Consider the following 14,585-nt stretch of genomic DNA (forward strand, 5'->3'; position numbering starts at 1 on the left):
GAGCCCGCTGAAGGTAAATGAGCTGCAGTACCTGGCACCGGTAAAGTATGTGACTTACATGTATGTGCTGTGACATTTGTGGGGGAGAAGGGTATTGTGCTAGGATGTAACTGCTGGGCAAATTACCCTGAAATCAATGATACCAGACATGGGGCCAAATTCTGATGGCACTCTTGCTTCCAACAAATTTTCATAAACTGCGTTTGAAAGAAACCCCTCGATTTTATGCAATAAAGCCAAAGCAGTATGTCCTAGCCCAGCTGTGCAGGTTACAGCGTGTGCGATGTACCCTGATTCCCTCTCTGCCTGTTTTTTTCTCTCTCTCTCTTCAGATGGCCAGTAACCCATGTGCCAGGCAGCCCCGGCCTGCGCTCGGCGAGCCGGCCGGAGTCGGCCCCTGCCACTGAGGCGGGGAGGAGGGAGGAATCACCCCAGCCTGCGCCATGGCCTCACCCCGGCGTGCCCAGCACGCCGGCCCTCCCGATGGAGGCTGGGGGTGGATGATCGTTGCCGGCTGCTTCCTTGTCACTATCTGTACCAGGGCCGTGACAAGGTAAAGGGCCTGCTTCTTGTCTTTCTGACCTGTTTGTGGTATTACCCCCCTTTCTTTCTTCCCCTTAGGAAGAGGATTTGGGATCTCCCCTGATGTCCCACAGCGGCAGGGGTTGTTCTGGCTAGGTACAAACCTCTCTCTCGCTACATTTTTAAAGGCTTCCTGAAATCCCTAAGGCTGTGGAGATGCCTTAGGCACTATGAGCCCTCTGGTTTTAGTCTCGCCTCCTCTGACAGCTGCTCTCTCTCTCAACACCCTCTCCTTGATTTCTTACAGAATCAAAGCCTGGGGCAGGCAGCGTTATTTCAGGCTGTGGTGGTTTGGTTGGGGAGGGAGGAATCATGTAGGGTCTCTTCAGTCTGCTGTGTCCCTCTGACCCCACAGCCGTGCTCGTTTTTGCTAGTCCCAGTGGATTTGCTTGGCTCCTGAGTCTGTGAGAGAAACTTGTAAATACCCTCTTCTCCTACTGCAAGCATTTCAGGTACAGTCCTGCCTGAGAAGGTCCGTGCCCTAGAGAGGAGGCCCCTCCCTATACCTTTCTGGTATCTGAAATACGCAGAAAATATTTTCTCAAAAATACTTCTCAAAAATAGAAAGAACAGGAATAGACTGCTGCCTTGCATAAACATAATGTATACATCCGGGGTGAGATGACTTCCACAGTGACTTTGATGTCGACTGGAGACAGAAGAGCCTGGTGTGTGTGAACACGGACATTTAAGCTATATTAAGCAGAGAGATAAGCACCCTGGTAAGTGAGGAGCACTGAGACAGTGTCTTGTTGGACTGTCAGTATAATGTAAATAGAGTGTTTCCTACCTAAATTTTATATTTCTTTTAAAATAAAGCTGCCACGTTTAGGGATCTAAAGTCTAGGGTCTTGGAGTCAACAGGAGAAAAGGGGCATGGAAACGTTGACACAGTGTTACTTTACGTATGCAACTGTACCAATTCTGTAATAACAGAGGAGATTTCTTAGTGGATTTAATTCCTTTTTCACGTTTGAAATGTGTTACATCCAAGAAATCATCTAATGGCTGGCACACATCTAGAGTATACACAAGAATGAAGTATGCGCAAGAAAAAAGCTGAAGGAAGTGGTCATTCCTTGATTTGCAGGAGGAAAAAAGAGAGGGGGGGAAAAGGGATCTCTTGTTGATCCAGAAACCAGAATGAAACTATGCAGCCTTTTAATCCGTTCCCCTGCAGAGACGGGTAGAACAGTAACACTCGTTAATCAGAGCAAAGTAACCTCTCCTGGAAGCATTTTAATAAACTGTTGAAAGGTCCGTGGGCTCCTGTGTTTTGATTCCCTGTTCATGAGGAGTTGCTTTTCACTTGCTTTGCGCTTGTGCATCCATGAACACATAGCTATAGGTGGTGTTGGCTCTGTACGTACTATGCTGGCCCTGCCCTGCAAGTTTGTGCAGATGTGAATGCCACCATTAGTGAGCAACCAGGTCAGTGAAGAACTGGGGAGCTGGGGCTTTGTGTACCATGGAAGCAACGTCATGCTGTGGGCTGTAAATTGCTCATGATAATTACAACTTCAGTTTCATTTCAGTTAAAAATAATATGAGTTATAAAAATCTAGCAGCAGATACCACAGTGAGAAACATGTGGTATTATAATAGTCATAATCTCTCTGGAGTAGTTATCTGTCTGAATTAAGTTCTACATCAGCCTAATTGTCTAATCCCACTGCTAGGGTAATAGTTGGACACCAATTTGTGATTCAGTTGTTGCCAGTGCAAAGCAAGGATTCTTCTCTGGTTGAATCACCCTAGCCTAGGTGCCTTACACAGAGTACTGTTGGAATTATTCAACTTGCACACATCATTTCATGTCTTGTCCCTCATGCATTAAGGTAGCCCTTCATTTCCAATATCCCTTAGAAACTGCTTAAAAATTTCTCCACCTTGTCAGGATTTAGGCAAACCACAGATTTGATTTTCCTGGGAGCTAGAGAGGACCTTCAAGTGGGTATTCTTTATACCTGAAGAGCGAGACTGGTGTTTTATGTGAGGCAAATATCCCATGTTCAACAGATGCGTGTTTGTGTTTTCTTTCCTAGGTGCATCTCCATTTTTTTTGTGGAGTTCCAGGCATACTTTGGGCAGGATTATGCCAGAACGGCTTGGATCCATTCCATCGTCGACTGTGCTACGATGCTCTGTGGTGTGTATTACCCTTTTAAGACTAATGTGGCTGCTTTTTCTTCAGCTCCATCTGGTTTTAGCATGTTCACAAGTTGGTGGAGTCAGCTGGGAAAGATAGATACTGTGGGCTCTCTGGGGTATGGTATATCCAAGCTGCTTCCCCCAGCATAGTTGTGCAGGAAGGGAGTGTCTTCATACTACAGAAAAGAAGCAGAACTTTGTTTTGTCAAATGATCTAAGTTTTCAGAAATGTACTTTTGTCGAGGTCTAGTGGGACAAGTCGTGTTTGAGAGCTACTAACTGAACTCTTCTTTCTCTTGCCTTTTGATTGGAATCATATTTGAGACTTAGCACAGGATGTACATCTTGCCTTCAGATCAAGTCACAGTCATCCTCCTTTTAGCAAACTTGTATGTTTACAAATAGTCTTTTCCCTTAAAAGAAAATTCAGTGTTACTAAAAAGGACATGCATCAATGCAGCATTTGTACCGAATTTCTCATGGGTTTACTTTAAAACTGTACAGCTAGGTGAAAATCCATGCTCTAATCCTGTGGAAGAGGGTTAATCCATGAGAATTGCTCCGAAGGCACAGGGACACAGCTGGAATGAGACATAGCAATTCTCCTGTGTCAGCCAGGCTGTATCTTGGGAAAAAAGAGAATAAGGATAACCTTGCTCTAGCATTGCAGGTAGTGGAGAGCGAGAGGGTTGGTGGTGACACCCCATGGTAGAGATAGGGTGATCTGGGAGCCAGATCTGGGAGCCACTGGAGAAGTGCAGGAGAGGGGTAGCAGCCCTGGAGATGCTCCAAAAGATGAGACCTCTCCTGCTTAGGTCTGACGCAGAGCCTACAAGGCCAGAGAGGAGTGAGGAAGGATGCCTGAAGTTACTGAGGGCTGAAGTGCAGATTCCAGGTGGGGGAAGGTCTCAGTGTTGGAAGCATGGAGTAATGAACAGTGTGGGCTGTCGCTGTGGCCTCTCTTGACCCCCAAAACTGCAGAGTAGCTGTGTCCCGTAATGACTTTGATCTACTAAAATGGCTGCTGAGAAAGCTACTGTAAATTTCAGTTTTATCCTGACTTTCAGGAAAATGATTTTTAGAAGGTTTTTGGTGCTCACACTATTGTGATAGGGGGGATGTTGGAAGACCAGTCTGCGTAGCTGTGATCGCCGTTTTCTCCTGCTTGCCTACTGCTTCCTTTTCCTTGATGACTGTTGCAACAAACTGTGTGCGAGGACCTGCCATTAACTACCAGCTTTATTTGTTTCTTTGAAGCACCGCTTGGGAGTTTAATCAGTAATCATGTATCCTGCCAAGTTGGTATCATGCTAGGAGGGCTGCTTGCATCTACTGGATTTATTTTGAGTTCGTTCGCCACCAGCCTGGAACATCTCTACTTATCATTAGGAGTCCTTACAGGTAGGAGGCATTCAGCCCCTTTGTTCTTGCCAGGAAAACAACACAGGAATGTTAAAAATGATGGTCCTTCCTTTCAAGAGGGGTGATCTCTTCTCCATGTCATATTGCCACTGCACTGGTCAATAGAGATACTCAGACTGGTTCCCTTAATTGTAAGAGAGGCCCTGCGAGGGCTTCAGCACTCAGTGAGTCTCATACAGCCCAAATGCAGCACCCTGCAAAAGCAACTCTAACTTCTGTTGGAGAGAGGACTATGGATAAAGTTCTGAGATTATGGGAGGTCAGGAAGGACTGCTGTTGCAGGTGATACACAAAAAGGTTTCCTTTTTTACCTGTGATTTGGGAAGAGTTTGTTATAGTAGGAGTTCTAGACTGCCCCAAAATATTTGTATATTAAAAAAAAAAAGTTTGAATCAAAACATAAGAGTAAGTGGGCAGAGGAGCACTGGGTGAATACATGGTACCTCAGCTGTGCACCTTATTTTTGTGTGCGTTACATTCCAGTTGAAAAAGCAAACAAATTGCTGGTTGGTAGTGTAACTGTAGCAGCTCTTCCATTTGCGTTCAGGTATGGTGATAACAAATATCTTTGCTCTGTCCTGTCTCCCCGTGTTTGTTGTGCACAGAGGAACTTGGGAGGTGCCCATGGTCACACTGACATTCCTTCCTCATTAATACTGACCTGGTAGCCACAGTGATATAAGCCCTTGTACTTGGTCCCCTGCTGTTTAGTAACAAGTTGGTGGAATTACTGCAGTTCACATGCTGCCGACAGCTTATTTGTTTAAAAAAAAAAAAAAAAAATCCTTATTGTAGTGCATGTCACTCCTGTATTACGACGTTAATCTTTGACAAATGTGTTCACAACAAATAAAAAGGCTCCTTGTAAGTCGAGGGACTGTGCCACATACCCTGCTAATGCCACTGAGGCTTCCTTAGTGAGAACTGCTGTGAATACTGAGGTGGAAAAGCAGTTGCATTTTGTACATGGAGTTGTAAAGAGCCAATTCTACAAGCAGTGAACTTCTAGTCTGTGGGGACTGATTAATGGAGAGGTGAGCTGTTGGTAAAGGCTAGAGGTGGTGCCCCAACCCAGAGGGGAGGTGGGAGCATAACTGGTGAACGTCTAAATCCATAAAAGCTGCAGGACTTGAAACTGTGAGGAGTGAAGCAGAGGTGAGATGGGGGAGTGGCAATAAGTAGCAGAGTTCCTTCTAAGAGGTATGAAAATGTTTTCAGCCCCAAACTTTGCATTTCCACTTTTCACAGGACATTGGCTTTTTTGGGACCTATTTCCCCCTGCCCACTCACTAAAAAATAAATGGTGTGTACGCCACATAGAGTATGATTTTCATAGCTCTCGAGTGATGATGTCTAGCTCAGGGGTGCTCCTCCGGCTCTGCTGCCCAGAGGTCCAACCCCAGCTCTCTGCCCTGCTCCTCCGCTCGCCTCCTGAGGGGTGCCAGAGCGGGCACCCACTGCCCGGAGTCCCTCTAATCCACTTATCCCGTCCTGGCAGGCTTAGTGCCCGCCCCACACAGTGCGGCCTTTCAGGAGGACATGGCAAGCTGGTTACGGCGCTGGGTGATTATCTCCTCTATTGGCAAGTTCTGCCAAAGGCAGTGGGGACCGTTTTACCCTCGATGTAGGACATGCTCCAAAACCCTAGTCAGGAACTAATTTCTGCGGCTGATTCAGAAATATACGTTTTAGTGTTAGGGCAAGCATTTGATGATTAAAATCTGCTCTCTGGTTCTGCAGCAGAGACCACAATCTTTTTCCCAGTCCAAGAGATGGATCTTATTTGTTGACTAAATTGGACATGGCTTTGGTTTCTAAGGCTTTTCCTGCCTCTTTGCTTGTAGGCAGGGATTTAAAATGGTCAGGACTCCAAGCAGCTGCTGTGTGGAGTTTGTTTAGCTGACTAAAAAAGGTTTATTGTAGAATATTAGTAACAGAGACAGACTTTGTACTGTGTTTCAGAGACCTGAAAATTAATGTTCAGGGTTGCAACAGACCGAAACACAAAGTGGTGCCTCATCAGGACGGTGTGCCCAGTGCCAGCATCTGTGCAGACCCTGGGGCAAGACCTCATCTTGCATCCAGGAGAGGCTGACACACCATTTCTCTGATGTTTATTGATCGTCCTTGTTCTTGTTATTAAGTGAACCCCATCACTTCTTTCTGAGCCTTGTTATCGTGGATTAATGATGATCCGTTAGGTTTGTCAAGTCATCCTGGTTTTTTTTCACACTGTGACTGGGCTGTGTGATACAGAATCAGAAAAAGCTTCCTATTCATTTGTGCTAATGGAAGTAGGTTATGTGGTTTAATTTAATGTATTCCATATGTCGTGCTTAGTATTAAGCCATCTGCACTGTGCTTTCTCTTCTAGGACTTGGGTTTGCACTCTGTTATTCTCCAGCCATCGCGATGGTGGGCAAATATTTCAACAAAAGAAAAGCGCTGGCGTATGGAATAGCCATGTCAGGAAGTGGAATCGGTACCTTCATCCTGGCCCCCGTGGTCCAGCTCTTAATCGAGCAGTTTTCCTGGCGTGGAGCTTTACTCATCCTGGGAGGTTTTGTTTTAAACCTCTGTGTCTGTGGTGCCTTGATGCGGCCTATTGCTCTTAAGGAGGACTGTAAAACTGCTCCTGAGTTTCTTGAACAGGATTATGTCCCCGAAGCACAGAAACGAGACTTAAAGCAAATGTCCATCTGTTCACCTTTAATCAAAGTGTGGTCTCATGAATGTTTATGCTACTGTTCATGGGAGGAATATGACTTTTTACTGATGCCAGACTTCATGGTGCTGGCAGTGTCGGTTTTATTTATGGCATATGGCTGTAGCCCTCTCTTTGTCTACCTAGTGCCTTATGCTTTGAGCGTTGGAGTGAGTCATCACCAGGCTGCCTTCCTCATGTCCATACTTGGTGTCATAGACATCATTGGTAATATCACCTTTGGATGGCTAACAGACAGAAGGTAATGGCTTATGGCTAAGCAAGTGTAAGCTTTAGCTGGTGGGAGGCTGGATGCCAGTGAGGTGTAATACATATAAAAGTGAACATTATGGACTTTTTCTGTAGGATGCGTAACTTAAAAACCCAACACACAGTCTAACTTTCAGAAATGCTTACTATTTAAAGTTTTTTTTTCTCTTCTGAGTTTGTTCAATTCTGCTGGTTTAATTTCTTTCCTCCCTGAAGAAATGATGTGCTTGTGCAAAGCTCTTGCATTTGACGGTGGAAATGTAACGCCCTGCCTGAGATATGTTGAGCGTGATCCTCTGTACCTATTTCCTAGAGGATCTCACTCTTCTTCCTCTGCCTTTCCATCTCTTCTGTGCTGCTGGGGAGGCACAGAAGTCATGGAAAAGGGTCAAGAGTCTGGCTCAACACCGTCAGGAACAGAACTGATCTAAAATTGTTATACATTTTCCAGAACATGAGAACTCACCACGCTTTGCTAACTCAGCTTACTCCAAACATCTGTGTGCAGCATCTGTAACATCAGTAGAGACTGGCTAAATTGAGAAGGATTTTGATTCTAAAGGACACATTCTTTGTGCGTATTCAGTTTGTGGGAAAAATCAGTCCTTGGTTTTGTGGGGCAGGGAGAAAGGGAATTGCCATCTCACTTAGCTCACACTAACTGCAGTGTTCAAGGGCTGATGCGAAGGATGACAGCTAAGAGAGGTATACTGTAATATTTTTTGCATAATACTGGGAGCACTGTGCTGAGCTGGGATGTCAAGCCTGATGGAATACTGCTTTGAACATTGAAACTTCAGAGGGCTGCAAAATCCTGGCAGCGGAGTGGCTCCCCTCACTAGGAGCAGCCCGAAGAACATGGCAGGCAGCATGGGCTGCTGCTTTCCAGATGTTTCTGCAGCTGTAGGTGGGCAGCTTTCCCTACCTGGGCTCATCAGTGTTGAGCTTTTCATCTTGAAGACTGTGTAAGAAAATGGACTTAAATTTGAGCTGTGTGAAAGAGAGTGAGAGAGACTGAAGTGCTGCATGCCAGGGCATAGGAACTGAGATGCTGTGTCCGGTGATAATCTTTTTCTTTTCTGTTTTGAAATTTGCAGGTGTCTGAAGAAGCATCGGCACTTTTGCTACCTCTTTGCTGTGGGAATGGATGGCCTCTGTTGTCTTTTCCTGCCAGTTCTCCAAAACTTCCCCTTGCTTGTGCCTTTCTCATTTACCTTTGGCTACTTCGATGGAGCCTATGTAACGCTGATCCCTGTCGTGACAGCAGATGTAGTGGGAACTTCTTCCTTATCATCAGCACTGGGTGTCATGTATTTTCTGCATGCCATACCGTATCTAGTGAGCCCGCCTGTTGCAGGTCAGTTCACAAATGACTTTCCTATAATCTTATTACTACTTCAGATTTACCTGTTGGTGTAAGATGTAAAAGGAGAGGAAGGCCAGCAAATGCACACCAAGTGTGGAGGTAGCCCCTGGGCAGAAAAAAACCACACCTAGACCTTCATAAGACTTTAGATCCCACTTAAGCCCTGTCTTGATGGGATGATTTCTACATATAGAGCGAGTTGAAATTTAAAACACAACCAGTATGGAATGGGGCTTCTAAGAGCTATTACATCACCACTTCATGTAGTTCAGAAATTGTGCAAGTAGAAGGAACAAAAGATTTCACTGTGAAATTACACAATTTTGAAAAAGTAACCTAAAGAGAGTTTCATTCCAAGTTTTTTTGTGCGGAGGACTTGATCTTTTCATCTCCAGACTGCTTTGGACAGGTGGATGAGTCAGCTTTACTACTGTTTGGTCACAGGCTTATCACTGTAATATCTAACCATCATTTTCCCTATCAGTTCCATTACAGTGAAGAAAGGATGCGAGCTGTACTCCTATTATTCTTTAGAAAGAACTTGACACAGTTTTGAATATTGTGGAAGGACAGAGATCTTTTTTTCAAACAGCCATGTATATATACGTCTTGCATATTTATTTCGTCGGCTGTTCACATCAATTCCCAATTAATCTCTGCTTCTGAAGCTTTTAATTTAATTTTCCATAGCAAAAAATATTGCAAAACAGAATTATTTTAAGTGATGCATGAGCCTAGGGCATAGCTCACTAGATGTTTCTGTATGAGGATCTCATGCACACAATACTTAATCCCAAGGCTCTCTAAGCATGTCTAAAGACTGCCAGTTAAATCCATGCAGTTGAAAGATATTTATTTAGTATTATGGTGATGACTGCTGTGCCTTTTCTCATGGGTTTGACCTCTAAACAAAAGCCCATAAAAATCTTACCTGCCCGCTGAGGACAAATCCCTCCCTGCCCCAGGAGGTAAAAGTACAGTGACAGTGATGTAAACCCATATTGTTTGTATTTAGATGTGATAACTCCAGAAGTTTATAAAACTCCTGTTGATCACAGGATTTGTAAATTAACAGAATTTTGGTGGGCTTTTAAAAACCCATGATTTGTTTTCCTACAGGTTGGCTTGTGGACACAACTGGCAGCTATACTGCATCATTCCTCCTGTGTGGATTTTCTATGATATTTAGTTCAACGTTATTGTGCTTTGCAAGACTAGCAAAGAAAATCAAAAGAACGCATTTGCGGTCGCTTACCAGTGATGCTGGCACCAAACAGCACATCTGGACAAATGGAGCAATAGCTTATTCTGTCACAGCAGAATTAGACCAAAAGGATGTTGAATTTTTGGCTGTGGATACAAGCAGCTACAGCAACAGATGACAAGCGCCGTCAGGATTCAGCACTGCACAGCCGTGACTGAGATGGAGGTGGCTCTGTAGTGTTACACTGTTGAAGATAATTACTCCTTTGAAACAAGGCATCTCTCAATTAGATTTTTCTGTCATGTTTTAGTTGGCTAAAGTCTACATACAGCAACAGTAATATCAAGTTAATGCAGTAACAGAAGAAAGCTAAACTGAAAATAAAGAGAGTTTGTAGATACAAATGTTCACAGATTTATTTGAAATGCAGTATGTCGACTCCACAGGTAATCTCAAAGATGATAATTGGCTATAATCAAAAGAAAACTATAAAGTAATCAGTCACCAAAACGGAACAATAAAGTTTAAATTATTTCAAACATAATATTAATGAAATAAGCTTTTTGGTGTTCTGGTCTATTATGTTTCAATGGACTAATCACACACACCACCAAAAAACCTCCACATTTAGCAGTCTGCATTAAACTCTTTGCAAATAACTGTTTCAAATGCCAAAGCCATTTTTTTTAGAAAATCTGGCAGGAAACTGTGATTTATGCTGAAAGTATCTCTGGAGCAGCCTTAATTTTTACAGTGTGCCTGAATTTTGTACATAAGTTGCAATTTAATTTCAAATATGGTTTTAGACCTACTTTCCCAAGCCCCCTACAGCAAAATTTTGAGGTGGTTGCTGCTTTTTTCCTGGATATCTTTAAAGCTTGAATTTCTAAACATTGACATTCCAGGTATGATCCTCCAGCTGATCCTTCTTTGGGAGGGTGGAAGAGGTGCTGTGGCTGCTCTACTATTGAAGAGGAGTAGATTTGTGCCAGGGGACTAGGCATGCTGATAGACAAACCTGCTTTAGCTGCATTAGTTGGAAGAAGCCCAAAAGCAGCCCAGGAGACGAGAGGAGAAGCTCGTGTTTTTCCAAATACAGAGCCTCTTCCTCCTGTAAAATCAGCAGCTGTTGAAGAAACTCGGAGTCCGTGCAAGCAAATGACTGAGAACTGCCCACTGCACAGCCTATTAGTAAAGAGGATGTTGGCAGACAAAGTTGTTTCTGCATCTTCCAGTGGCAAGTCTGTCTCTTCTTGGACCCAGGAGCTGTATCTTCAGATGGTGCAAATTATTCATTTGTGGCAAGTGAAGAGCTGATCGGGTCACTTGTCCTGGGTGGCCAGAACACAACAGCTGCGATTTGCCAATGGTTTCCTGCTACTTGTGTGAGGAATATACTACAGCTGGCTGCTTCACGGGAGCTATAGACTCAATGTAGCTCATGGGGTAAATTACTGATGTGTCGATTTAATAAATAATGGCATGTTTCTACATTTCCAGAGTGAAACTGTTGTCAGCAATGGAGGAACTTCACATTCTGCAATGCACATCACTTCTGTGTTTTGATGCTGCATAGAACTGCATTCTGTTCATTAGCAAATTGATCAGAGTCCAAATAATTTTTATCAATGCTGAACTGGTAGTTTTGTTAATCATCTGCAGTGTATTCAATGGTTGCTCATAGCGTCCTATTCCAGTCTGTGCCTCAGAAGGGAAAGCAAAATAGGCTGATGTTCACAAATTTGATTTAGATCAGGAGTACAGCCATAATGGTATAATGTATTTTTATATATATATGAATAGTATGTGTATCAAGTAGTTCTATTATTCATGCATATTTCAATTATATTAAAATTGTTTGACTTCAGTTGTCTGTGCTCAAACAAAGCATTTCTTGCTGCCCTGCTTCAGAAATGTGGTCAGAGCCAGCAGCATGACTTACATGCACAGGCCACAGATTAAGAGATGGGAGTGCAAAAACTGCTTAAAGCTAATGACATAACCTTTTTTCAGCTCTGCGTGGCAATTAAGTCCTGGGCCCTAATTTTGATTTTAACATATGTTCACAAAAAAAGACAAAAATTATCCATGAGTATTTCTTAATGAGTTAAGAAAAATACGCACATTTGGGAGGAAAAAAAGGTGGCTTTATTAATTAGTAGTGATGGAGATATTGTTTTAGATCTTAATGCAAAGGTTTATATCAAAAAGTAGGGAATATGTGGTCTACAAGAAGATAAGCTATTTCAACAAGCTATAAGTTACCTCTGTCATTTACTTTACAAAAATTTAATTACTTTTTTTACCACATCATGACATGTCAGCAGTTGTTTGTGCCAGAACTGCATATTATAAAAGCCTGTTGGAATAATACTGTATGCATTTTTATCCTATTAAACAACACTGTGTAATACATTATCAGCATTTTTTGAATTTTTTTTATTTCAAGATATTTTTTCATAAGCTTTTCTGTTTTGTGTTTAACTTATAATTCAGGCAGTATGTCTTGTTTTAAATATCTAATTCAGCAGAAAACATTCAACTGGTTTTATACACAGACCTTTTGTAGAAAATGATAGAGTTATTTCAGGGTTTTCTAACACTGTTTCTGCTCTGAATTAAGCCAATGGACAAAAGCTTCTATACCAGAATGATGCTTTCTGTGCATAAAACACAGTGTGAAATACCAGCCCTGTCATGAATCTCCCCACCTCAGAAACAGAAGGAAGGAAGCATAACAAGAAATGACCTGCGAGTGGAAGAAATGGGAATACAATCCAGGTTTGCAAAGCCTCATGCCAAACTTCTACCTTCTGGTCCACACAACCCAAACTGAACAGCTCATCTTCATCCTGCCATGTGAAATGTTTTGGGCGGTGCATTATAGAAGTCTCTGGATTATACCATTTTTAAAAAATTATTTATTGTATCTGCAATGTTTTTTTTCAGAGATTATAATATTCAGGCTGTTCTCCACAGAGGGTATTCCCTGGCATGGCATGGTGCAGCGGTAGGCAGAGATACCTGGGCTAGCTGTGAACAATTTCCTCTGCTAACACTGCATGTTCCCACCAGCCCTGTTGAGCACTGATGGATATGAGCTTGGATGGAGCACTGCACCGCTGAGCCTGTCTGCCTTCCTGGGACAGCATAGTCTGACTTGGCTGGGGTAACATCTGTCCAAGACAGAAACAGATGGATCCTCCCTCAGATGAATCCTGCCTGGGATAATACTCTATTCCATGCAGTGAATGGGAATTCAGTGTACGTAAGTGAAACTGCTCGCAACTGCTGAAGTTATCCCATCTGTTTCCATTCCATGAGGTTTGAAATGGGGAAATCATCATTCTTTTGAAATTGCTTATGTTCTAGTGATAATTTTTATCAGATCAGCTTTGGAACATTTAATAAATTGTACCTTGAAAAACTGTGTGAAAACAGCATTGGAAAAGTCAAGTACCTTCTGTTGAAAAATAACCCTGTTTTCAGAAAAAAAGAAAAAACTTTGAGCCTGAAACATTTCTGCCACCTTGAATGATAATTTATCTCCCGAAAAACAAGGGTTGTCGGTGCTACTATATGGTGAATATATTTTATAGTGCCACAACAATTCCTTGTTTGCTCTCTAAAGTGTTACAAATGTATGTGAGAAGGAAGAGCTTGTTTAAGTTAAGCTGTAACAGTACTTCATGGTCAGCACAACAAAGTCCTTAGTCGGGATCGCCTCAATAAATAATACCTTCTTCTAAGTGACTATTCTGGTGTATTCCAGTAGAGTTTTCTGTATAATTTAGAAGGTGCTTTTGATTCATAAATGAATACTTCCTGAAGGGTTATCTTCACTCCTTTTTTCCCTGCACCGCTAGCGTAGGCTCCAGTGATGTATTCGTACTTGGGTGCGAATTGAGAGGTGTTCAGCTTCTGTGTGGTTCTGGGTTTGCCCATTGGACTTGGACACGGCAAAACGTGTGTTTCGTTTTGTCCGCTTCCCGAAGCGCAAGCTGAGCCTCTTCCCTGTGTCACCACGCCAGGCAATGCAGCAGCACCACCCTGTGGGAAATAACATTCCTCCTCATTTACAAGACACTAGGCAAGAAGTAGAAGGCAGTGTTAGCACAGAGCAGCCCCGGGTAGTACTGCGGTCCAGCACAATCCTTCAGAGCCCAAAGAAGGTAAGGCACAATAAATAGATTTCTTGCATCGCTATACCTCACAGTCAATTTCTTTGCTGTGGAGAAGATTGAGCTGGTCTGACTCTTCATAAAAATTCAGGCTCACATTTTTCTCAAAATACTTTGTTGCTTCTCCTTATTCCTGCAAGGTTCATTTTCCAGGAGAGGGGCAGGAGAGGCCCTGGTGGCAGGGTGTGGAGGGGAGCACGGATGTGCCACCACGGCTTTGGGAACCTGCACCACATCTTCCTTGAATTCTGCTGCCCTCCATGCCCTCAGGAGGGTTTGAATGGCAACGATGCTGACGTTAGAAGCCTCAAGATTGAGAAAGGCAGTGAGGTTGCCTAACGTACCCTTTTGCCCACATAGCTGAACACACCACCATAGGTAGCCACCAGTTCCTGACTTCAACCCTACTGTTGTTCCTACCAGCTTTCAGGAGTGATGCGTCAGTCCTGCTCCCAGTCCTTCCTGTTCTCCTCCCTCCCTGCTCTCTCCCTAGGTAGGGCCACTTTTGTTGGTAAGAGAGAAGCTGGAAGGTGGCTGGAAAACAAGGATGGATTTTGCCCCAGCCCTTCCTTAGGAAGAAGGTGTGGTTGTATTACGTACACTGTTAAGCTCCTGACCACTTTCACTTGTATTATGAAAGATTCTTTGAGGGACAGCTGAGAGGGGAGAGGTTTCTTGATGTTTCATGATCTGGCATCATATTTT

General features: G+C 43.3%; 1 protein-coding gene across 1 annotated transcript; it reads left to right on the forward strand.

Moving 5' to 3' along the window:
* The first annotated feature begins 443 nt into the window (after positions 1-443).
* On the forward strand, positions 444-9,877 carry SLC16A12 (solute carrier family 16 member 12). Its single transcript, XM_050899334.1, has 6 exons — positions 444-553; positions 2,628-2,731; positions 3,991-4,134; positions 6,530-7,121; positions 8,227-8,486; positions 9,615-9,877. Exons 1-6 carry the CDS (start codon positions 444-446, stop codon positions 9,875-9,877), a joined length of 1,473 nt encoding a protein of 490 aa, XP_050755291.1.
* The last annotated feature ends 4,708 nt before the right edge of the window (positions 9,878-14,585 follow it).

This window comes from Gymnogyps californianus, chromosome 6 (assembly GCF_018139145.2).
Source record: "Gymnogyps californianus isolate 813 chromosome 6, ASM1813914v2, whole genome shotgun sequence".
NCBI lineage: Eukaryota > Metazoa > Chordata > Aves > Accipitriformes > Cathartidae > Gymnogyps > Gymnogyps californianus.